The 25,243-nt window shown below is 36.8% G+C and overlaps 5 protein-coding genes across 9 annotated transcripts in view; 3 read left to right on the forward strand and 2 right to left on the reverse strand.

Moving 5' to 3' along the window:
• srbd1 (S1 RNA binding domain 1) overlaps positions 1–1,667 on the reverse strand; it is a 51,730-nt gene extending 50,063 nt beyond the window's left edge. For 2 of the 3 annotated variants that reach the window (XM_043255739.1, XM_043255741.1), the window contains exons 1-3: positions 1,576–1,667; positions 1,093–1,160; positions 564–855 (exon numbers count right to left, since the gene is read on the reverse strand). In XM_043255739.1, the coding sequence (XP_043111674.1) occupies positions 564–855; positions 1,093–1,160 (360 nt within the window). In that variant the 5' untranslated portion in view covers positions 1,576–1,667. The other variant, XM_043255740.1, reaches the window with a different exon arrangement.
• Positions 1,668–1,702: 35 nt separating this feature from the next.
• LOC122356727 (lysophosphatidylserine lipase ABHD12-like) lies at positions 1,703–4,646 on the forward strand. Of its 3 annotated transcripts, none has more exons than XM_043255743.1 (13): positions 1,703–1,940; positions 2,099–2,202; positions 2,293–2,386; positions 2,475–2,594; positions 2,745–2,775; positions 2,858–2,903; positions 3,019–3,148; positions 3,239–3,276; positions 3,445–3,533; positions 3,805–3,887; positions 3,977–4,055; positions 4,129–4,253; positions 4,403–4,646. In XM_043255743.1, the coding sequence occupies exons 1-13, from the start codon at positions 1,843–1,845 to the stop codon at positions 4,428–4,430; spliced, it is 1,065 nt and encodes a 354-aa protein (XP_043111678.1). In that variant the 5' UTR covers positions 1,703–1,842; the 3' UTR covers positions 4,431–4,646. The 3 variants fall into 3 exon arrangements, with proteins under 3 accessions (XP_043111678.1, XP_043111679.1, XP_043111680.1); XM_043255744.1 differs by having other exon boundaries at positions 1,709–1,940; positions 2,114–2,202; XM_043255745.1 differs by lacking the exon at positions 2,099–2,202 and having other exon boundaries at positions 1,793–1,940.
• A 1,191-nt stretch (positions 4,647–5,837) lies between these two features.
• LOC122356807 (lysophosphatidylserine lipase ABHD12-like) lies at positions 5,838–9,349 on the forward strand. Its single transcript, XM_043255875.1, has 13 exons — positions 5,838–5,870; positions 6,027–6,111; positions 6,199–6,292; positions 6,387–6,506; positions 7,197–7,227; positions 7,310–7,355; positions 7,471–7,600; positions 7,746–7,783; positions 7,865–7,953; positions 8,170–8,252; positions 8,396–8,474; positions 8,555–8,679; positions 9,086–9,349. Exons 1-13 carry the CDS (start codon positions 5,838–5,840, stop codon positions 9,111–9,113), a joined length of 981 nt encoding a protein of 326 aa, XP_043111810.1. The 3' UTR covers positions 9,114–9,349.
• Positions 9,350–10,640: 1,291 nt separating this feature from the next.
• On the forward strand, positions 10,641–21,980 carry tm9sf3 (transmembrane 9 superfamily member 3). Its single transcript, XM_043255492.1, has 15 exons — positions 10,641–10,851; positions 13,583–13,778; positions 13,963–14,085; positions 15,937–16,097; positions 16,357–16,434; positions 16,533–16,664; positions 16,884–17,050; positions 17,251–17,345; positions 18,303–18,433; positions 18,723–18,862; positions 19,014–19,082; positions 19,175–19,321; positions 19,541–19,624; positions 19,981–20,057; positions 20,180–21,980. Exons 1-15 carry the CDS (start codon positions 10,759–10,761, stop codon positions 20,245–20,247), a joined length of 1,761 nt encoding a protein of 586 aa, XP_043111427.1. The 5' UTR covers positions 10,641–10,758; the 3' UTR covers positions 20,248–21,980.
• A 413-nt stretch (positions 21,981–22,393) lies between these two features.
• prdx3 (peroxiredoxin 3) lies at positions 22,394–24,903 on the reverse strand. The gene is made up of 7 exons (XM_043255496.1): positions 24,751–24,903; positions 24,149–24,263; positions 23,913–24,054; positions 23,430–23,565; positions 23,143–23,246; positions 22,887–23,052; positions 22,394–22,624 (listed from the first exon to the last, which is right to left on the reverse strand). Exons 1-7 carry the CDS (start codon positions 24,853–24,855, stop codon positions 22,574–22,576), a joined length of 819 nt encoding a protein of 272 aa, XP_043111431.1. The 5' UTR covers positions 24,856–24,903; the 3' UTR covers positions 22,394–22,573.
• Positions 24,904–25,243: the final 340 nt, after the last annotated feature.

The raw sequence follows: 25,243 nt of genomic DNA on the forward strand, positions 1-25,243 counted from the left end.
CAGGGTGGATACACCTGTAGTCATTTAGTAAGAAGTGGTCATTTAAAAAAGCAGCTTACAGTACACTTATTACGGGGTAATTACTATTGCTGATTTTAATTACTTGGAAAAACTATATTAGATTAGATTCAACTTTATTGTCATTACACATGTACAACTAAAAGGTAACGAAATGCAGTTTAGGTCTAACCAGGAGTGCAATAAGCAGCAAGTGCCGGATATAGGTATAAATATAAATTACAAGTGCACATATAGGTAATATGTACAGGAGATAAATATGAATAAATTAAATTACAGGTGAATGTGTTAAGAGCATAATACACAGGTTGCTATTGTCTATGAAAGGGAAACTTACAGTTAGGCATGTATAAACAATTTACAGAGGGTTATGTACAAACAGGATATACAGGATATGTATAGACAAATTTACAAGAGTATGTACAATGGATATTTACATACATTAACAATAGATATATACAGTGGAGTGCTATATAGATGTAGAACTGCGAATAAGTAAAAAAAAAATGTATATCACAGTAAAAATCACAAGCATTACAACTTGCCTCTTCTTTGACCGTCACATGCTGCTGTAACTCGGGCTTCGCTTGAACCGCATCCTCAGCTTGTTGCTCTGTATTAGTCTTCTCCTTCGCTCTGGGAACCCGTGCAGCTCTGGGCTTCCTTTCTGCTTTAGGTTTTGGCTCTTTAGGTTTGGCCACCCTCTTGGTCACTTTTTTCTTTTCGCCGGTTTCATCGTTCCCCCTCTGACGCCTTCCTGTAGTTTTGCCCTCATTTGACTTTGGTAACCATTCTTCTAACTCCTCACTGTCATCGGCGTCTTTTTGTTGACCTGTCCTGTACCAAGAAACCAGTTTTATTTCACCCAGCATTCACGAAGCTACTATTGTGGGATCCACTGCTAGAAACGTTTTGAGGTTAAAGAGTTTGACACAATGGTTATAATTCACAAGTATATTTTCAACACTAACCAAAACAGAGTCTGCTTTACTGTATACAGTTTTGTATCTTAACCTTGTAAGCTAATCATTAAAAAAAAGTGTTAGCTTGAGCAAACAAAGCAAAACAACTCACATGTCATCGGATTCATCATCTGTGGCCGGTTCTGTATAAACCTTTGCTGTTCTTGTTCTTCGAAGCATCTTTGCGTAAGAAAAACGATTGAAAACGAATTTAATGAAAATAGCAAATAAGGATAACTGGCTGGGATAATAAAAACGAGAACTATTTTAAAACGTGAAAGTGAGTATCTTTTTTCAACTCATTACTTTTATGTTATCGCCTAACGCTATACAAAAAAACCTGTCCGTTAGATGTCACGTTACATATATCCAAAGTATCCATGGCGACCGTAAAGCGTGTTTAACTGTCGCTGTGAATGCTAAATGTTAAGCGGCCATCAATCAAAACTGTGTCCGTAGAATCAGAGAGTAATTTTGAATTTAGCGCGTGACCACGTGCGTGTGATTTGCATGGGTTGTTATATGAAAACGACCAGTGATTAAAGCAGAGATGTTAGCCTACTGAAGTTGCTCATTTACAAAACCACTAACTCACAGCGTTTCTCTGATAGGCATCAAGCCATAACCCATTTCACGACAAATAGATGGTTTGTTTCCTCGGCGACTTCACAGGCAGGAAGTGATGTAACAGGTTCTCGAACTCTTAAAATATATAATAAAAGTTCAGCTTGACGTTTTTCTCAAATGTTTCCTCGATATGCAGAAATGAGAGCTGTAAATGCCCAGTCCGTGTTCTTTGCTCTTTGTACACTTCCGTGATTTTTGTTGTGAAGAGTAAACTAAGTGCTCCGTGCTCTTTAATATGAAGCGCAAAACAGTTAAATCTGACAGAAAAAATCAGTCTGCTGGAAGACTGCAACAGTCTGGCCAGAAACCTAAGGATTTAAATGCGCATGCAAGGCAAGTCAAACATGTTTTATTGACTTTTTTTCAATAAAACGAACCACAGTATCAGGAAATGTCAATTTCATGTCTCAAATGTAGTTGGTTGTAGAAGAGAAGAACATTTAAATTGTGAAATTATGAAAATTATTTAAAAAGTGCGGTTTTTAAAAAAGCCCTTCTTTCTTAAGATCCAAGTGGAAATGGACTTGGACTAAAATAGCACTTTCTCTCTGCGTCCTCTCTGTATCAGTACCATTTCTTCTACATCTCTTCTCTGGTATATAACTTTTTTTTGTTTTGTTGCATAAAAAAAGTGTTGTCATCTATAGTTTAAGTATTTTGCTTAACTTCATTTGTATTTTTCCAGACTCTATTGACCTGAGCCGACCTTCAGATATAGGGCTCAATCACACTATAAACATGTACCTTACGCCCGAGGAGGGAGTGAACGTGGGCGTGTGGTTAGTTTTAAAACATCTACATTACACGTCACACATGTACACACAAAAACAAGACAATGACTATTCATTTTTCAATATATCCTTCTAGGCACACTGTACCTGAGCATCGATGGAAGGAGGCACAGGGGAAAGATCTGGACTGGTACGAGAGTGCTCTGGGGGACGGATCGCCCGTTTTCATCTACCTCCATGGCAATGGGGGTAACAGGCAGGGAACCTACAATACCACATTATTACGAATCTGTTTACCTGGAATAAGATTTTTATATAATGTAAATTCCATATACTAAATAATTAATCTGCTTTGGTTTTTCTTGATGATTGCACAACTGCTACGTTTTGAACCTTCAATAAACAGATCCGCACCCCATCGTATTGGAGTTGCAAATGTGAGCAAACTCACTTATTTCATTGTGAAGAAAGACTAGGGACTTGAAGTGTGGTAGTGACTGAAGTGTCTTGGTCATGCAGGTCTTGAGTGCTCTTGGTTATCACGTTTTGGTGATGGACTACAGAGGTGGGTTAAAATGTTGTGACTTCACTGTAACCAGTAATCATTGGAATACTCTTTGAGCTTGATATTCAGTGCATGATTTCTCTATTTCTTAATCAAATACATTAAAACCCGTCAGGTTTTGGGGACTCCACCGGAGAGCCTACAGAGCCTGGTCTGATTACTGATGCTATGTACTTGTACCACTGGGTTAAAGCACGCAGTGGAAACAGCCCGGTGTGTGTGTGGGGTCACTCGCTTGGCAGTGGGTGTGTAAACGACTTTTGCTACAAATGTATTAGAAAAAAAATGTATACTAAATATTCTATAGTTTGTACAGCATGCCTTTTTTTCAATAGTGTTACAACTAACACTGCAGTGAAACTACTGGAGCAAGGTAAAAATTCAGCTGGTTTTAAAACAAGCATGCTGTTGTTTGTCTCAGTGGCTCTTCGTTGCTTTCTCGCTTTTTATGTTTGACTTTAAGAGTTGTCATTGTAGGGCGTAGTAACTTCACATAGTTTTCTTGACTGCTTTTCTCTCTTTACTCTTTTCTTGTTGACAGGAGAGCAGTTTGATGGAATAATACTCGAGGGTGCATTCGGAAATATACAGTTTACAAACAATCAATCTTTTGAACACCCGTTTACTTGGGTAAGTAATATTAAGGATCTTTAAAATTGTATTTGTTTTAGATATTTTATTAGGTATTATTTATTAGGTACCTTTGAGACATCAAAACATTGTAATCTGGATTTTCCCACAAAGCTAAATTTACTTAAAATCTGACCATTTCATTTAACTGTGCAAAATGTAAAGTTAATTTACAGGACAAGCTATGTAAACACAAAAATATGGGTAGTTAATCATAGTTTGGTACTTATAAGCCTTATTTGTATCTCTTTTCCTTTACTTTTTTCTCCAGTTTTATTGGAAGTTCCCCTACATCCAGTTCTTCCTTTTTAATCCACTTAAAAACAACTTTTTGTTCTTTCCTACTCAAGATAAGTATGTGATATTGTTTCACTAAATCATGTTACATTACGGTGTTACAATATGTTATATACTACAATATTATAACCTTTTTTGGTTGATAGTTTGCAGAAACTTAGAACTCCCCTCTTGATCCTCCATGCTGAAGATGACCATTTAGTGCCCCTTGCCACAGCTCAAGAGGTTTGTTTATATGAAAGTTGATTTACCTCATAAAAAAATGATTGGGGAATACATTCTATTTTTTCTGGCTCAGAACTACAGAATTGCAAAAAAGGCCCAGAACTCGGATAAGCGGGTCAGACTGGTCCCATTTGATGGATCGCTTGGATACCTTCATAATGGTCTATATAAAGACCCTGCTTTGCCAGATATCATAAGGTGATTTTACTCTTTTAAAATATTTGTGCATCTAAATGTTGCTCATATAATTCTAAAAATGGCTTTAGAGAAAAAAACAACTGTATGAGTAGGCTGTTCTTGCTCATGTTGAATAATACCAGAATAAATGCATATTTTCTTTATTACAGGGAGTTTGTGCAGTCACTGATGACATGAGAGAGAGAGATTTACACACCAACTAATAGCCAGCTAAATAGCTTTTTATACAACTGGTGTTTTAAACAGTATGCATTTCTTGAATAAAACATTGTAATGTCTGATGTTTTTCCTCCAAATTCCCATTCTCATTAATATTTGTAAAATGAATTTCTTTCTAGATGTAAATGACATTTTTAATGTTAAATACAATAAAAAGAGATTTGTATTACTGTATGAGAAAAAGTCTATTACAGTGTCACAATGCTTAGAAATGTTATAATTGACACACCTGTTATAATTCATGAGCATGTTTTCAACACCTAGTTCGTTTTACTGTCTAAAGTCTAAAGTCCACTTTTGAAGTCAGCACAATGTTGCATGTAGGCTTAAAAGCTAAAAGGAAAAAAAAACATTTGGCCTATTTAAAAAAAAAAAGCAGATTTCATCTATAACTGGTTCTGTATAAAACGTTGCTGCTCAAAGCATCTTAGTGTGGAAAACCATTAAATTACAATGAAAAATAAGGATGTCTTGAATAGTAAAAAGAACTTTACCTCATCAAATTTTTGAGAATAAGGTTGTCATATAAGTCTGTAAAATTATAAAGAAAACCTTAAGATGTCATGTCAGATATTAAATGCCAGCAAACAAATCTATCTCTGTAGAAGCAAATTTAAACATGTTTAAATAATAACAAAATGCAACTCTATTTTTAATGTTAAGTCAATGTACAGGTATTTGTGAATATAGTAATGTTAGACACTATCTGAGAAAGTTATTATTATTCCAAATCATGATGAATACTGAAGTTCACTGAAGATGTGAATAGGTGTAAAAGAGGCTTGTGGAAGAAAGAAAGAATGAAAATGTGCCGTTTTCCTTGACCAGTGAAGACAAAATCAACAATAGATTGCACACTTCTGGTTCTAGTTAATCTGGTTATGAGAGCCAAAAACTAAACATTTTCCTGGAACCAAATTTATTTTTTTTTTTTTTTTTTTCAAAAATTGAGCTTCAAAAATGTAAAATGTAATAATGTGCTGTCAATGCCACAGATCTGTAAAATGTGTCTTTCTCCATGAAATACATTGCTTAAAACAATTACAAAAAAACTATACTATCTTAACTGATCTTAGAAATAAAGCATATCAGGAGCAATATGTACTCATACACCACACCAAAATGATGTAGCGAATTCTAGAGTGGAAAAAAAAGTGTGCACATAAGCTCAGTCCATGCCCTTTGCTCTTCACACCCATCCACGTTTGTTTGTCAGTTCTTAACCAAGTTGTGTGCAAAGTAAATAGGAAGAAAGCTTCCACTGCTCTTCAAAAGTTACGAAAAGAATCAATAAATCTGAAAGAAAATTTCATTCTGCAGGAGGATTGCAACCAACCGGTCAGAAACCTAAGGACTTAAACAGGCATGCAAGGCAAGTTTGCATTGACTTCTTTGAAAGTAATTCATTGCAGTCGACAGCTGCATAACAACTGCATAAAAATTAAAAGCATCAATATCAGGCAATGTCTAACAGTGATGTTTTATTAAATGTAGTTGATTGTGAAAAGTAGACACTGTGAAGATAGCTTTAAAATTCTGTTTTTGTGATCCCAGTGGAAACGTACTTGGACTAAAATGGCACTTCTTTCTCTCTGCATCCTCTCTGTATCAGTAGCACTTCTTCTGCATGTTTTCTCTGGTATACAATATTTTTTGTTCCAAATATTGATGTGATGCCATCTACAATTTATGAATTTTTCCTAATTTCATTTGTGTGTTTCTCAAGACTCTATTGACCTGAGCCGGCCTTCAGATATAGGGCTCAATCACACTATAAATATCTACCTCAAACCCGAAGAGGGGGTGAAAGTGGGCGTATGGTTAGTTTTAAGACACACATACACAAAAAACAAGATAAATATTCAGGTTTTCAATATCTTATTTTTTTCCTCCTTCTTTTATAAACGTTTCTAGGCACACTGTACCTGAGCGTCGATGGAAGGAGGCACAGGGGAAAGATCTGGACTGGTACGAGAGTGCTCTGGGGGACGGATCGCCCGTTTTCATCTACCTCCATGGCAATGGGGGTAACAGGCAAGAAATTTGTATTATCTTAATTTTAAGGGCTTTTATTCTTTGTATAGGAAAAAATATATTTGTCTGCTAACCTATAGTAACCTACAGTATACATTATCTGCATTATCTCTGAGTACTGTCATCTGACTTGTGCATTGAACTTTACACTGCCTAAAACTTTTAGTTCCTCTATTTAAACAACATGCCCTCCAACCAATACGCTCTGAAATACGACCCATCTCAACGTATACTACAAATGCGCCCCTATCTGCAGATAGGACATTTTTACTGTTTAGAGCATTGAGTATAACTATGAGACGTGATGAGAGTTCGAACCTAACGTAAATGCACTATAATTCATGATTTTGCCAGATTTTCGGTCATCAGTATGAATTAAACCCAGTAAATTATGTTTTACCGTGAGATCGGTGTAAAAAGTCCACACACTGCATTTAAACAAAACAGTCATTTTGATTGGTAATGACAGTCATACATCATTTCATGACGACAAACGCAACGCGACGCTGCCATTATTTTTATTTATCAACTTAAAAATGTAAATATGGTGTAGGAGGTACTTATGTCGGAGGCTGTATTTACAATGTGATCTTAAAAAAATGTTTATAAATTTTGCATTATACTGAAAATATGCGCTTTCAAAACTTTCTACTTCTTTTTGACGTTCTAATTTTTCTACCTAATAAACAGATCCGCACCCCATCGTATTGGAGTTGCAAATGTGAGCAAACTCACTTATTTTATTACAAAGAAAGACTAGGGACTTGAACTGTGGTAGTGACTGCAGTGTCTTGGTCATGCAGGTCTTGAGTGCTCTTGGTTATCACGTTTTGGTGATGGACTACAGAGGTGGGTTAAAATGTTGTGACTTCACTGTAACCAGTAATCATTGGAATACTCTTTGAGCTTGATATTCAGTGCATGATTTCTCTATTTCTTAATCAAATACATTAAAACCCGTCAGGTTTTGGGGACTCCACTGGAGAGCCTACAGAGCCTGGTCTGATTACTGATGCTATGTACTTGTACCACTGGGTTAAAGCACGCAGTGGAAACAGCCCGGTGTGTGTGTGGGGTCACTCGCTTGGCAGTGGGTGTGTAAAATCACTTGCATTTGACTTTTGACATGTTTACTTCAAATCTATTTAGAAACAATAAAGCTACCAATTTAATGGAAAGTAAAAAAAGCAATGCAGTTTCTACAGAATGCACTATATAACTATAAATTCTTTTTAAAAGTGTTGTGAGTACTACTGCAGTGAAATTACTAGAACAAGGTAAGAATCCGACTGATTTAAAAACAAGCATGCTCTTGTTTGTCTCATTGGATCTCATGCGTTTGTATTTTGCCTTAACAGGAAAACAGTTTGATGGAATAATACTCGAAGGCGCATTCCTAAATGCGAGGATGAAAACTAATAATCTTACTAAACACCCTTTTACTTGGGTAAGCAATGTTCGAGATCTGTGAAATCAAAACAACTGGTCTGACAAATTCATTTTATTTTTGTTCAATATTTTTATAGGTATAAATCATTATATATATATATAGAACATATATATATATATATTTTTTTTAAAAATTCCTTTCCAACATCAGAACATTAGGCTATAATTGAGATTTTTAGGTGAAATTTGTATCTCTCTTTTTCCTTTTCTCCAGTTTTATTGGAAGTTCCCATACATTCAGTACTTCTTGTTCAATCCACTGAAAAACAAAGATTTGAACCTTCCAACTGATGAGAAGTATGTCACATTGTAATATATTCACACGTATGGTAATTAATTTATTTAACTATGTGAGAAGAAATACGATTATAGTATGCTAGTGTGTTATGTCAAATATGTAAATATATTGTAAACATTTCGTTTCTGATTTTTTTTGATAGTTTGCAAAAAATTCAAACTCCCCTTTTGATTCTCCATGCTGAAGATGACCATTTAGTGCCCTTTGCCTCAGCTCAAGAGGTTTGTTATTACAAAACCTATCTTTATTAAAAAAAAAAAAAAATGTAACTTTAAATTTCTTTTCTTTTTTTTGTTCTCAGATCTACAGAATTGCAAAAAAGACTCAAAATTCAGATGAGCGCGTCAAGCTTGTGCCATTTGATGCATCACTTGGATATCTTCATAATGGTCTATATAAAGATCCTGGTTTGCCAGATATCATAAGGTGATGTCACCTTCTGAAAATATTTTATTCATCTGAATATTACTTCTTTAAAGATTTTTTTAATGCATTGAAGATGTGGAAGGCTCTTGAGAAAAAAAACCCTCAAAAATCTTGCTAATGTTTGACGTATATCACTTTCCCCCGGTTTCACAGACAAGGCTTAAGACTAATCCTGAAGTCTGAAGTGTTTGAACTGAAGGAAACAGTGCCTTTCTTTTGTCTCAAGATGCTCACCATTAATGTTCATAAATTTCTAAGCATGTTCATAAAAATTACTTAAATGTCCTAATTAAACTCTGACCTAATCATGGTTTAGTCTGGGCCCTGTCTGTGAAACCGGGCCTAAATGACAGAACAAATATTAAATAATGACAAGAAAAATAATTGCCTATTTTCTTCATTACAGGAAGTTTGTGCAGTCACTGATGACATGATACACACACAGAAGGATTTACACAACAACTAATAACTGGCTAAACAACTGTAAAACTAGTGCCATAATATTCAGTAGTTTTAAACAGTATGCACTTCTTAGATATAAATCATTGTCTGAAGTAAATTTTACAGAACTGCCCACATTAAGGTAAAATTATTTTCTTGGTAATATTTGTAAACAATTCCGCAATCAAACCTATTTTACAAAGCGTAATAAAACCAGATGTACTTTCTTGATGGTCTAGGTTTTTTATTGTGTGGCCAACTAATTACAGTCATTTATAATTTAGCGTTATACAAGGTTGCTTTACAAACACATTTGGCCTGCAAAGTAGGCCTAAAATATCTAAGCGGTGTAATATTTCTAATTTATATGTGGATTTAACAGAATTTGACTTCAGCATGCATAAATAGACAGAAAATGAGAGAATAATGTTGTGAAATAATGTGAGAATAAAGTGGTCAGCCTTGTCCGGGATCTACATGCTCCAACATCTGTTTATTCAGCAATTCTTCTCCTCTGCATCACTTTAAGCACCATTTGAAAAGTATCACATACGTAAACAACATATGCAACGTATGTACACAGACACGCTGTTTACGTTCAGATCAAACTGTAAACAACCAGAGCATCCACGTATGCTGCAGCTGACACAGAACAGCGCACGTTACGAGATATTCTCCAAAACAAATTGTTGAATAAAGACAAAAAAATATTCTCATACCTTTGTAAAAATTATGACTGACCCACGGATGTCACATATTATTCTATTGATCTCCTTGCTATGTTTTTAAGCCTCAGGGCTCTCGGAATTCAGCAAAAATATCTTAATGTGTGTTCCAAGGTTTAGTGGGGGAGTAATTAATGATTTTTTTTAAATAAAACATATTCAATTTTTTTGCCATATTACTATATATAAGACCAGAGAACCATGAACTCTGAGGATCACTGCTATATTCTGAGGCACATTCTCAAGCCTTAAGCCACACACACACACACACACACACACACACACACACACACACACACACACACACACACACACACACACACACACACACACACACACACACACACACACACACACACACACACACACACACACACACACAGAGAGAGAGCCTAGCCTGAAATCCTACAAATAATGTAACTTAAGCTAGTCTTATTTTAGCAGTTTAAATAACAATGGTGTTTAATGAATTGACGTTTAATTAGTAATGTTTTTTTTTTTAGTTTTAAACTAACTGTGACACGTTTGCTGATTAGGCGTAACCCTCTGCAGTTATTTGGAGTTTCTATCAATGAACACTCAAGTAGTGTGGTTTTACATCCTGCTAAAAAGCCGGCCTTTCCAGCGCTTCTGTTTGCGCTCAGATGACGTGGCCATGGGTGGCGAAGCGGAGGGTTTCCTTCCTCAACGTTCACTCATCCCTCTCTCCAGCGATAGGTCAACGTTGCCCACGTGACCTTTCCCCACCAATCCGCGGGAATCGCGCTGAGCGCTCGCTGAACAGTTTTACGACAAACTCGTATGTGTGCATCTTAAGACAACCACTGTCATAGAACCAGGAAGAAGGAAGGTGGGATAGCCCCCCAAAAAAGATACCATCTCAAATCAGTCGCAGAATTTTCCCTAGAAAATCATGGGGCTCTGCAGGTGGACGATTGAAGTGGTTGTCCTGACGACTGTTTTTAGTTCATTGCTGCCAGTTCGAGCAGATGAACACGACCACAAGGTAAGATAAACTGCGGGCCGAGAAGCCCTCTGTGCTCGGTGTGTGCAGTCTCGGGAGACGTTAGATATTAGGCTGGTTGCTCCGACAGAAGTGTCTGACAGCAAAGGACAGAAATAAATCCAAAACAGTGGACTCGGTGACAGATTCATTGTCCCGTGTCTGTGTTAGAAATGCTAAGCACATCAGAAGCTACGTGGCTAGCTTAGCATCGGCTATCCCATTACATTATGTTGTGCAGATAGCAGGGCTGTGCTCGCAATCATCGGTTTCGTCTTCTCCTATAATGTACGAGAAGGATAATGCTATTCCAGGCATAACCTCTCAATGTGTTTCGTGTACTGTGTGTTTCTTTTGTTTATGTGTGAGGTTACTCTGAAGGGTCGGCTAATCGTTGTTAGCTAAAATATGTCCGTCTGGACACACATATATCCGGTTCTTCCAGGCTTTTTTGACTGACACGCTGTAAAAGGTGGTTACATTTGTAGTAAAGGCGACTAGAATGCTGTTTTTAATATACTGTTGTGACGGGATGATAGTTCGAAGAGATTTCGGTGACTCTGTAGTTTGCAGTTCTTAGGTATATGATATTTAATCATAATATGTCAATATGCCAGCCTGCCTAAGCTAATAAAAACGTTTCTTGCTGTACAGTTGTACAACTGAAGTCCGCAAGATTTCTGAGATCAGTAATTGCACAATGACAGAGCCCTGGGTATCGCTTATAGCAATATCATAAGCACAGTTCAAAATTAGGGATTTTATAAGGCAGCTAACAGTTAAGCAATTACGTTTTTGCTGTAGCTTTTTAGACTCTCTAAAAATAGAAAAAAATATATAAATGCAGTCTGCAGTAGCCCTGATAATAAGGGTGTTTGATTTGGATTTGAGACAACTTTAAAGGCGGCATGAATTCAACATTAAAAAGAACCTAATGCATATTTAGGTCTTATGTTGTAGATGTTATTGTGAACAATTGATCTGAGCATTTTTCTTCTTTTTTAAATTTTTGGTGTCTGAATTAAAGTTCAGTCTAAATCTCATAACTGGATCCCACATTCATATATCTCCATTTATGAGTTTAATGCCCACATCTCAAAATCCAATCAACAACAGATAGCATACATAGAACCAAAACCTCGCCCCACACCTTTTTTCAGTAACCTGCTTCCAGTTCTGTTACACTCAGATGTAATACTCTACAGAAAACATCTGCTGATATTTCTGTTTCTTTGACTTTAAATGCCCTAATGTGTCCAAATGTAATTTGTTTCAGGATCTACTTAGACAGCATTTTGGGGTGCGCTTGAATGCTATTCTCCTGTCTTAAAATCCTTCCAATATTCATAAGCGTTTTGGGTTTTGGCAGGTATATTCTCGCTGTTGAATAGAATATGTTCAACTGTGGTATGATGCATGATAAGTTGATAATGGGTATTTACTAAGATCAAACTTTCCAATTTATTGCAGCCCCTTTTATATCTTACGTAATATTGCTGAAATTATTCAGTACCACTCATAACCTGTCACGATGAGGTTTAAGGTTTCATGAATACACACACGCAGTTGTCTTCTCTTCCTCTAATTCTCATGTTCATTTTATTTAGACCGGTGCATCCAATGTCACCACTGCTGTATTGCCCTTTAGATTCAAAAAGGATGGTGTAACACTACCTGATTTTCAGGTTCACACCCAGTCTTTCCTGTGATTCTTTAGACTTGTAATCGGAAGAATTAATAGAATAATTTACCCCCCAAAATAAAATCTTTTATTCTGCATCAAAATTGTTTAAATCCCTAGATCAGTTACATTTAGGCTTTTACCTAGTGGGTGGCCTGTTGTGTCCAATGTCGTTTTCTTTGCCAGAGAAAAGGGACCTTCGTTATGAATTAGAAACCTGTTAAACATACAATAGGATACCAATAACCACAGAAATGTTACAAAAGCATTGCTTCCAAACATCTCTGTCATAGGTTCTGTGTACTTTAGCCTGTGAATTCTAAAAACTGGTTTGGCAGCAGCTTTTATGTGTATCAATGAACAATCTATACATCTTCCTTTGTCAGTAATGATAAATTAACACAGGCACGCTTCTGTGTTGTTGATGTAGTGCATCATGGAGTTTTCTCCGCTGGAAATATGTTGTATTGCATGGCAGGAATTGCAATACAATCAGTTATCTATAACTATTTATCTTTTTTAAAAACATTATTGTATAAAATAAGCATGCCTGTCCACTTGGAGAATGCATGAATTTAATGCAAAGTATTAAGTGAAGTGTAATGCTGGAACAAGTTAACCAGTATTTGTGTGTGTGTGTGTGTGTGGTGGTGGTTTTTTTTTTTTTGAAGCAGTTTGTTAGTTTTAAGGCAGTTTTAATCAAGGATGGTCTCTTGATTATTTTATATTTTGCTTTAGCTTGAGGGATTGGCAGCATCACAATCTCAATTTAAAATCTCTTTTCTGCCAGCTGACTTCATCTTGAATCAATGATGTAATTTTTATGGGTGTGCTTGAGCCCTGGACAGCATGCTCTGTGTGTGCGCGGATTCAGGAAGGATTGCTAGTTTGCTCTATTTAAAGAATTGCTTAAGAACGAGATGCATGCCAGTTTCTGTTTAGTTTAAAACCTTGTCTTTCAAATGGTCACATCCTGGAGTTGAATTAACATCACAAAGAAGCTGATGCGATATTTGAAACAGGTAGCTGATGACTGCTCTCTTTCTTTTGCAGTACACAGATAAAGAGGAGGTGGTTCTATGGATGAATACAGTGGGCCCTTATCACAACCGACAGGAGACCTATAAGTACTTCTCCCTACCATTCTGCGTGGGCACCAAGAAAACTATTAGTCACTATCATGAGACGTTAGGAGAGGCGCTGCAGGGGGTTGAATTGGAGTTCAGCGGCCTGGACATCAAGTTCAAAGGTATGGTTGTACCTTAATATGTATATCATGTTAACCTATTCAAATGAAGCTTAGCAAAGGCACAAATATTATACTGGTCTACTACGTAAATTAAATTTGTAGCTCGTTCACATTTTTGTTGCTCATTAAGTATTATTGCTTATTTGGCGATTGTAAGAATGTAATGTGGATTTGTTTTTTACAGATGAGGTGATGCAGACAACATACTGTGACATTGAACTTGACAAACCTAAAAGAGATGCGTTTGTCTACGCTATCAAGAACCACTACTGGTACCAAATGTACATAGATGACCTTCCCATCTGGGGTGAGTAACCGGGATGCCAAGGTGGCAAGTCTGATCTTTCCTAAGTGTACCAAACCCTGCCATTGGTCTGTTAACAGATTTTATTTGTTTTGTATGTGGTGTTATTGAGTAAAAGTGAAGTCACATTAATCATTGCCTGACAATTTTATTTTTATTTTTTTAAGAATCCACATGTTTTTGCTTAAAGAAATCGTTCACCCAGAAATTAAAATTGCTCTGTTTTACTCACCCCAAAGCCATCCTAGGTGTATATGGCTTTTGTAATGTTGTTGGATAGTGGCCATTATTGTGATGATCATTTTTGTCATCAAAAAGACTAGACAAGGGTATTTGCTCATCAATGACCTTCACCAAAATTTAATTGAAACCGTGGCGCGTATGACATTCTTTGCGTTTGGGCCCATTGTGTCTGTGCGAATGTGCAGCAGCAAAGTTACCAACAGCTCTCAGAGGTACGGTTAACTTTGTACACCTCACTGATGATGAGAATGCGTTGGACATTAATATTTGAGGTGTTCTTGAGATTCTTCTCAGAGAAGAGAAATTGGCAACACCAGTAAATCTGTACGTACATGGGCTTGTATTAAGGGTCTTATGGGACGTTCTGTTCTTGGTGGTTTTTCGACAAGAATGAATCTGAGGAGTATTGATTTGTCCATTATGAGACATTTGAGGCTGATGAGAAGGTCATCAAAATGCTGGAAGTTGAGTGAAAGCATAGAAAAAAATGCAGCATTTGGTTCCCGGATGTGGGCCACTGTTCTGCAGGTTAACAACTTTATTAGTGTCTGCGCTGCGTCCCAGCTTACACTATCCACCAATCCATCGCCTTCAACAAGATGCAATGGATTCCAGTCCTTGGGGTGAGAACCTACATTTAGTCGTCTTTGCTGCTCTATTGTCGTTGGATACTGTTGTCACTCGAGACTTTGATCACTAGGCAAATGAAACTTCCTAGCAGAGACGCTGTAACAGAAATGCTTTACAGAGTTTTTTGAGGTCTGTTAAGAGCAGACAAAATTCCTTTATATTTTTCTGGAAGCTTGTCCTCCACTGACCATCTTCTTAGTCTATCCAAATGATCTTGTACCTCAGGTAATCTTACTAAACGATTACCTAATACTCAACAAGATGCAATTCTCAAAAACAGACCTTTCAATGCTTGAAAGGGAAATCAGTTTATTGAAGTATTTTGAAGGTGCTGTTTGCCTCCAGGGGACATTTTGATAAACCGTTATTATTACTGAACAGTACTAATGAAATGTGACTTCCTTGGTGTGATCATTGTATTAAAAGTATCATTAAGTGTTCCAATAGTTGCTCATGAATTATTTAGGAAAATCTGATTATAGCAAGAAAATTAAACTGGAGTTTAACCGCCAGGTGAGCTAGCTGTATGTTTTTGCGGTGCATCTTTGACTGTTTTGCTTATTCAATGATTTTTGAAGCAAGTCTGAATATAGATATAAAATATTGCATATAAACTGAAATGCATAATAGAAAGTTTGTCTCAAAAGCTTGAAGATGTCTCTGTGGGTTCTTTACTTAAAACCACAACGTGAAGTGCCTGTAATGTGAAGCTTTTTAGATAAAAAAAAATAAAATTCTAGAGGAAACAATATACATAGGCCTACTAATCTCTTAGGGTTTGACTGGATTGTAAAATGTTAGTGGTTATTCCAGTCATTTCAGAAACGGAGAATGTTATTACATTTGATGAAATGCAACCGAATCATTGTTTATTCAATGTCTGTTTTCATTTCATTTTATTATGATTTAATTCCCTGTTTACTTAAACTGATAATATACTGTTGGCATTATTGAAAGTTGTTTTGTGCGATTATTATTTAGGAATTGTTGGTGAAGCTGACGAGAATGGTGAGGACTATTATCTCTGGACGTACAAAAAGCTAGAGATCGGACACAATGGAAATAGAATTGTGGATGTTAACCTGACCAGCGAGGGGAAAGTCAAACTTGTGCCAAACACAAGAATTCCCATGTCATACTCAGTGAGTAAAACTTTCCTAAACTTCAGAAACCTGATAATATTTGCTAATACTAGTTATATTGTCACTTAAAATCTAGCTTTGTAAAGGTTGCCTTTTTTCCCTGTACTTGTAACAACTGTTTGCCCATAAAATGTCTAATGCTTATTGTGCGAGAGAACTCGGTGAAAATGTGTAACTATTGCTTATTGTGTAAAAAGGCAGCGTTTGCTTAGATGTCTACCATATGTATAATATTACAATGTTTCGATGATCCTCAAAGGTGAAGTGGAAGAAATCTGATGTGAAATTTGAGGATAGGTTTGACAAGTACCTTGATCCATCCTTCTTTCAACACAGAGTAAGTGCCACATTGTTTGATAACATTTCCCCAGTGGATAAAAATGTGCTGAACGATACACTGAATATATTTTGTGTGTGTGTTTTTGCTCCTGACAGATTCACTGGTTCTCAATATTTAACTCTTTCATGATGGTGATTTTCCTGGTCGGTCTTGTTTCAATGATCTTGATGAGAACATTAAGAAAAGACTATGCCAGATACAGCAAAGAAGAGGAAATGGATGACATGGTAATCATTTATAAAAATGCATTATTAAATGAGCTTTACCAACCCCCTCACCTTTTATTTTATGCATGTCTGTGATGAATGTTTATGCCCAACCGTACAGTGACTGATGTGTTTCAGCTCTGAAAACAGCCCCATAAATGAATGCTACTTTTCTCTCAGGGATGTCATCTTGATCTTTCCTTTTTTTTTTAATCGTGTTTTTCTTTATCTCAATATCAGGATCGTGATCTTGGTGATGAATACGGATGGAAGCAGGTTCACGGTGATGTGTTCAGGCCCTCCAGCCATCCGCTGATCTTCTCCTCCCTCATTGGCTCTGGCTGTCAGATCTTCTCCGTTTCCCTCATCGTAATCATTTTGGCCATGATTGAGGACTTGTATACAGAGTGAGTTTCACCTATGGTTTACAGGGCAATCATAAACTGTTTGCCTATACCTGTGTATTGTTTAATAGTTGTAACAAAAATTACTATGCCTAATCACCCTACACTTTTGGACATTTAACCGGTCTTAAAGTCCTATATAACATGTAGTCAACATATTTCCCCAAGTACTTATTAAAGGAATTTTATGCTTGTCTCTGTAGGAGAGGGTCCATGCTGAGTACAGCCATATTTGTTTATGCTGCCACGTCTCCAGTCAACGGGTACTTTGGTGGAAGTCTATATGCAAAACAAGGAGGTATGCAAAATAATATGTAACCGTTGCAATAGGGAATGCTCCAAATATAATAAAAAAAATGTTGGCTGTACACAGGTTATAAATGTAAGCATTTTAGGCCCAGATATACTCAAAATAACTTCGCTGCCGTATACTGATGACGTCCACATTGCTGGGAGGGGCGTCTGTATGAATATACAAATATGTGCTGCTCACTTTCCTCTCAATAACAAAATCAACACAAACAAAAATTACTAGATTGAGAATCTGATCATAGCTATCGTAAATTTGTTTACTCAGCTCTGCAATTCAACACTCCAGTCACGTCACGCTTATTTACATAGCACTTTACACAGTTGATTGCTTTGAAGTATGTGAAATGGTGTGAGGTTTTAATTACAATTCAACTACGTCAGGTTTCTACTATTAAGTGACTCCCCAGTGTGTTCATAGAGGATTTCACAGGTCTAATTGGATCTGAAAATCTGGTTTGGGTCCAGAACTTCTATGAGTGCCTCAGACACGAGTGGGGTTTGGTATTAGCTGCCTCGGATCTTGCGTAATTGAAATAAATGTGCTGTTTACAAACTGACCCGAAAAGACCCACATTTTTTTTTTCAACTAACCAGGATGCGTAGCATAGTTGTGTATTCATGTTAAGTTTATTTTGGAGAGATGCACATAGAAAAGGAACATACTTTGTAACCTCACACACAGAAACGTCTTTTGGATACGAGATCCATCAGGAAAATCAACTTGTTTCATTACATTGCGGGTTCATGCAGGGAACCTACATAGTGCTGTTGAACTTTGGCCATCATAAACCTCACAGGCTTTTCCCGATCCCATCCCACTTTGCTTCCTGTCGACCTACTATCCTATCTGAATAAAGAAAAAAGTAATAAAATGACAAATATAAATCTTGAAAAGACAAAAAGTCTCTTATGTTTCCTCTAAAATGTTACGTTATTTGTACAGGGAGGAGATGGATAAAGCAGATGTTCATAGGAGCTTTTCTGATTCCTGCCATGGTGTGTGGCACAGCATTCTTCATCAACTTCATTGCTATCTACTACCATGCCTCCAGAGCCATCCCATTCGGCACCATGGTGAGTTCCTCATCTGCCTTATACAATGCATACAGTGTCCTACAGAATCCTAAATGCCTACATTTACACTGATGTAATCTCAGACTGATTTATAACTTGGATCAACTGCTAAGCAAGGAAAGACAAATCACTTGAATATGTTATTTTGGAGCACAGAATTTGGTTGTAAACACACTGTTATCATTATTTAGTTTCTAATCCACTTGTTATTACACGTAATAGCATTAATTGCTCGATAAAGCACTCGTTTCATCTGTTAAAATGTTACGTTTCTCATTTCTTCGGTCAGGTTGCAGTGTGCTGCATCTGTTTCTTTGTAATTCTACCTCTGAACCTGGTGGGGACAATTCTGGGCAGGAACCTCTCCGGCCAGCCCAATTTTCCTTGTAGGGTCAATGCTGTACCCAGACCCATCCCAGAGAAGAAATGGTAACCTTATTCATTATTCACACATCACAAACTGCCTCAAACATGCTCAAGTTGTCTTGATATCATGCCATATTCATCGTGTCGTTGTTTAATTTTCTGTGTGAAATGTAATTGTCAATAGACATTAGATTGTTGTTTCTCTTTTTGGCAGGTTTATGGAGCCAGCGGTTATTGTATGTCTAGGCGGCATCCTTCCATTCGGGTCGATATTCATTGAGATGTAAGTCTGTAAATTGGGTCTAGATTTATTTTTATACCCGTAATTACTGTGAATATCTATAAGAAAATAAAATGCCTCTTCTCTTCCTTTAGGTACTTCATCTTCACATCATTTTGGGCGTACAAGATTTACTATGTGTATGGGTTTATGATGCTGGTGCTGGTGATCCTGTGTATTGTTACAGTCTGCGTTACCATCGTCTGTACCTACTTTCTTCTCAACGCAGAAGACTACAGATGGTAAGGAGCATTTACTTGCCATATTGTATTTATAATGCTGTTTTGCTCATGGAGTTTAATTTGTTTTCCACATCCATCCTCCCTTGGGGTCAGACCACAGAGGCATTTAATTGTCTTGTAGGGTGGTATATGCAGCATAACCAGACAAAATCATGAGACTGAGTGACATTAACTGTTTTAAGATTAATATCATTTAGAACTTTTGTTGTTGTTTTTCAGGCAGTGGACAAGCTTTCTCTCTGCAGCATCAACAGCAGTTTACGTTTACATGTACTCCTTCTACTACTATTTCTTCAAAACAAAGTGAGTTTTTAGTTCCTTTTCCTCAGATGTCTTTATATAAATGCTGTAAATTTGAAATGATTAAGTCAGCCTCAGTCACTCAGTATGTATGCGTTCCTCCATAACGAAGATATTTTACAGGATTTTGAGCTGTGATTTTCTATAAAACGTTTTCTCTTAAATGTCAAGATCTAAATGATAAAAATACTAACATATAAATAGTATAATCTGTGAGAGGAACGTACTTTAAGTATCACTTAGTTACTTTGCAAACGTTGTGAAAGTACATTTTAAAAAGTAAAGTTTCATTTGTTTTTAGATATTGTAGATGTGGGATCTGATACCAATAATTGTCCTTGTACTCATATTTTGTGCAGGATGTATGGCTTATTTCAGACATCGTTCTATTTTGGCTACATGGCTGTGTTCAGTACTGCTCTGGGAATCATGTGTGGTGAGTAGAAGAAAACAAAATCACTTCTTTAGTACGGCGATTCCCCTCTCCAAGTAATAAACGATGCTATATGGCGATTGACACTTTCAACTATCGTTTTCTCTTAATCTCTTTGTTTTTAGGAGCCGTGGGTTACATGGGAACAAGTGCCTTTGTGAGGAAGATCTACACAAATGTGAAAATCGACTAGAAACTCTGCGGTGACGCTGCGGATCAGCCGACACTTCCTCCCGATCGAAGCGGGCACAAAGTCTCCATTTATTTTGCAAGAAGAGATTGTGGTATCTTGTACAAAATCTAGTTTTCCATTCTCAATGAATTAAAAGTTGCGGCATGAAGCATATACAAGGGTAAAATGAGAGGTGAAATAAACAGGACTTTTTATTTTATTATAATTTTTTTTTTTTTTTTTTTTTTTTTTTAAATCTGCTTTTCGTTTTTTTTCCTTCCGGAGGAAATGCAGGCAGTAAAGGCAGATAAAAGGGGAAAGAAAGTACACCACAGCTTTGCTCCTATTTCTTATAACTCTATCCCACCTAAAAACCATTGAACAGATCTTTATTGATGGAATAGTCTAGCTCTCTTCAGTGAAGAGGCCAAAGTGTATGGAGAGCCTTTGTTCTATTATATGAGAATATTAGAGAGTGGGGTTTACGTCCATCCTCTTGCTTGTCTGTTTTGTATTACAGAGTCGTACAATGCCATTGTTATAGTATTGTTTTACATGCTTATGAATGACACCAAAAGCATAATGTGGTTTGAAATTCCAAAATACCATTTTTTTTTTCCCATTCATAAATAAATAGATAAAACCAACACGATGTGAAACAGCCAGGTTTTAGCTCTACCTTTTCAGGGCGTCTGTTTTCCTGTAGCTCAGATCTTCAGACCAGAGCAGGATAGAGCTTGGCACATCAGAGTTCGCTATCCGCAGCAGATTCTAGTGAGACTGATGATCTGAAATGATGGTTTGGTGGCAGATTGTTTTTAATGGGTTGTGTGATGTGATATTTCTTTTTCCAGTTCAGTCTTATGTTGTTGTTTGGGTTTGAATGAAGTCTGCTCGTAAAGATAATATATGGAGGGGGGTGGCCATGTATATAACCTTAATAATGTAACTGTAGATGTAGATCCCAAATGTATTTTGGTTGTACAGATTTATTAAAGGGTGTCTTTTCTTTTTTTGTTTTGTTTTTGGACAGTCAGATTAAGGTTTTTCATTAGGTTTTTTTTTTTTTTTTTTGAAGGTTGGGGTGGGCTTGGTGGCACAGTTACATCTTGCCTGATATTGCATGAATTTTTCACCAAATCATACGATCAGATTCTATTTGTTTTTTTAAGCATCATTACACTTTAGGCGACCCCCACCGCTACCCTTGTTCATTAGCATCTTGTAGAACGGTCTCAAAAATAAGTGCTTCATTGACTTTGTGCTGCTCATAGAGGAGTTAGTCATCAGCTTTTTTTATTTTATGTTCGGTTTATTTAAAGAGTTGAAAGGCTATTCATTGTCTCGGACGGCCGTCTCTCGTACTTATTTTTGTATCCATGATCTGAACCAAAATTGTGAATGTCACACAATTTAGGCACACATGCTAAATCTTTGCAGACATACTGTACAAAGTGAAGTTATTGTACACTTTACTAGATGTTTTCATGGTGACTAAGTGGAGACACACTTAGACCAAGCTGTTGTTCTTATTTTTCTTATGTTCCATTGTGTAAATACAGTATGTAACTAAAAAAAAAAATGTTTGAGAAGTGGCAAAGCCTTTTTCTAAACCTCATTCCTCCCAGTTTAAAAGAAAATTGATTTCTGGTTCTTCATGTCATGTTCCATGTGAAGTCTAAAGAGACATTTTAAACACAATATTAACTTGCTGTAAAAAGGAGAAAAAAAAATAAACATTGTTTTTGAGGTTACGTAGGCATGGTTTATATATGAAGGAAAAGTTGTCAATTAAATATTCTGCCCAAGGACAGCCGAGTACTTGATGGGAACTACAAGAATTACACACGAATCGGTATGTAATTGATTGCACTTTTCAGTAGAATAAACAAACGGTGTGATGGCAGCTTCATCTGTCTTCAACATAATGTGTGTTTGTCAAAGTAACATGATCGGTCTTGGTTGAGAATCTGAATTTATACCGTTGCACCTTTTAGAGAACTTACCCGTAGGCCCTCAAATTTACTTCAACCTCTTTACTACAAAAGTTCTTTTTTTAAGCTGCTGTGCTTATTTATTGGACCTCACAATCTTTAATAAAAATGTCAAATATTCTTTGCTTGTCGAAGCACTTTGAATAAAACATCTGCTATGGCAAAAAGACAAGTCCATGATAGTGCAGCTTTTATTTAAACGGCATAACAAATACATAAATCAAAACAAATTCCCCTCTAATAACTGCCAACATACTGATACATAAGTCTATAAATAGTCATTTTGGACACGGATTATGCGCTTGCTCGATTTAAGTGCTAAGATCTGCTTGATCTGTCAGTACCAGTAGTTTTCAGTTGACCTTCTCGAAGTATTCCTTTGAGCCAACCGGAGTTGGCTTAATCTAAAACAAACAGAAAAGGCAATTACACAAATGCAAAGCCAAAACATCAACAAACCCTTACAATATTTCACATCTATGGCCATGACAGGCTTATTAAGTTCGCCGCTGGCTAAATACTACCAGTTCTCAACAACTCAAAGCTAAAGCTGCTGTCACTGGACTTGGACAACACATTGCAAGATTTGCATTTATGTTTCTGGTTTACATATGAATCGTGTCAACTGAACAGAAAGTGTAAGGTAGTTTAACAGCAAACGCTCACTGTGGGTGACTTGGGGGTCCAGCTTGCAGGACAGACTTCACCATGGGTCTCCACAAACTGGAAGGCTTTGACCAGACGGAGAGTTTCCTCAACAGAGCGTCCAACCGGCAAGTCATTTACACTCATGTGTCGGATCACTCCGTTAGGATCAATAATGAAAAGACCCCTATGAACATGAAACATCATTTCGTGATGTATATATGAATGCGTGAAAACATATAGGAACATGTTTATAAAAGTGCAGCAACTTTGTTACCTTAAAGCAATTCCAGGACCTTCCAACAGGACCCCATAGTCCCGGGACACTTGCTTTGTGAGGTCAGCCAACAGGGGAATATGGATTTTCCCTAATCCTCCGCTCTACAGATAAACTAGAGTTTAGTCGTGGAGCTTAAGATTTTGCTATGAATTGGGCATTTATGTTGCTAGTTTCCTAATAACTTGATCCTATTTAGAGAACTGAGAATGTGTTGAAAATGCAACATGTAATGTGTTCATTTGCAATGTGCACTTTAACGGTTTTTAGCTGTTTGAAGTGCAAACCTTTCTCGGGGTGTTGGTCCAGGCCAGGTGGGTGAAGTGAGAGTCCACAGACACACCAATTACATCACAGTTTATATCACGAAACTCGTTGGCCTTGTCACTGAAAGCGATTATCTCTGTGGGGCAAACAAATGTGCTGCCAAGTAGGAAGAAATTAAGAAGCGTTAAAAACAAGTAACTTGTATTACTGTAGATAATTTGCATTAACAAAATATGCATTTATAAATGTTATTAAAATGGGGATAAAATATATACATATTTATTTGAATCTTAAGCATGAGCGCACGCTGTATTTCCACAATTCAGGTGAGAGTTTCTTTCAGATAAGTTATTTTTAAAATTGTTAGGGTTCTATACTAATCCACTTCCTTTGAATAATTTAAAATACGACTAAATTAGATGCATCAAGCAGATTTAGCAATACGAATCAATTGTACATGTGCATAACAGGGAAGAAAATGTTTAAAAAAGAAGTATGCTTACAAATCTAGTGGGTAAAAGAAAATGACCAGGTATTTGCCCTTGAAATCTTCTAGGCTGATCTCTTTGAACTCTCCGTTGAGAACAGCGGTGCCTTTAAAGTGAGGGGCTGGCTGAGTGACCGCCGGGGCCCATCTAGCAGCACCTGATATTTACAGACACATGATGGATTAGTAAAGATATTAGACTTAATTAAAGGCCTAAAAAAAAAATCAAATGAATTCCATTTTTAGACCTACTGATAGAGAAGCAAGCTTTTTGTGCAGCAATGTAAGCAAGGGGTTTTGGAGCCCTGATAGCTGCTGCACTGTGAGGGGCCAAGGCTTTCACTCCATTAAACGCAGCTCTTCCTGCCTGTTGTAAAAGGGAGGGACATGCACGAAAGAGTCGTTACACGCGTTTGTTATCGCTATCCAACAGACAGCGCCGTGTCTGTGCGCCATAAGCACACTCTACAAGATTTAAAAGGCTCACCGAATTAAAAAAAGTCACATTGCACGAATGTTTACGACATTGGACGTTTTATATACATTTATCTAACAGAAACTGACTACTTTTCACGCTAGATTAAAATACATCAAACTGTTAATCACTTTAATTAATAATAAAGATTTGCACAAAACATGCGTAACAATTGCTTACGCGCTGGTAATTAGTTTGGCAGTTGGACATTATATAAGCAGTTTAAAGGTTAAACACCGCGAATCGTGTCTGATAACTAAACCGTGACTAACAGAATCAAACTTAATCGCATCTGCACGGAAATTCAAATCAAATCTATTCCTCGTTATAATCGTTGGCAGCAGAAACGACACTAGCGCTACTGTTAAATGAAACTTACAGAAGTCCCGAGAAGTCTGCCGATGGTGGCTGCCATCTTGCCAATGTGCTCAATGCAATGCGCAAATAATACCTTGAGCGTCAAAGCTGCGCACTCTTTTTGCATAAATTGCGTTGCGCACGCAATTTGCAACAATGCTTTTTTTTTATATATTTTATACATAAATCTTGTATCTCGTATGAAATTGCGCGGATATGGAACTCACACGTGGAGTAAAAAGCACTTTATTTAACGGCAAAAATGAGCAGCTTAATACGCAAAAAATGAAAATCTGAAAGTTGTATCAATTCTCCTATGTCATACTAGATTAACAACGCGGGGCTATTTCTCATATTTCTATGTATTTTTATGCTACACAACTGCAATGCAACATGTAGCACCAATAATTTTTACAAGGTTAAAAACATGCTATGGATTGCTTTAAAGGTAGATTCGGGTCAAGACGGTTTGCTTTTCTGCTTTAGTGAAAAAGTTCTCGCGCTGGTCGTGCTAG

Source organism: Puntigrus tetrazona, chromosome 13 (genome assembly GCF_018831695.1).
Source record: "Puntigrus tetrazona isolate hp1 chromosome 13, ASM1883169v1, whole genome shotgun sequence".
NCBI lineage: Eukaryota > Metazoa > Chordata > Actinopteri > Cypriniformes > Cyprinidae > Puntigrus > Puntigrus tetrazona.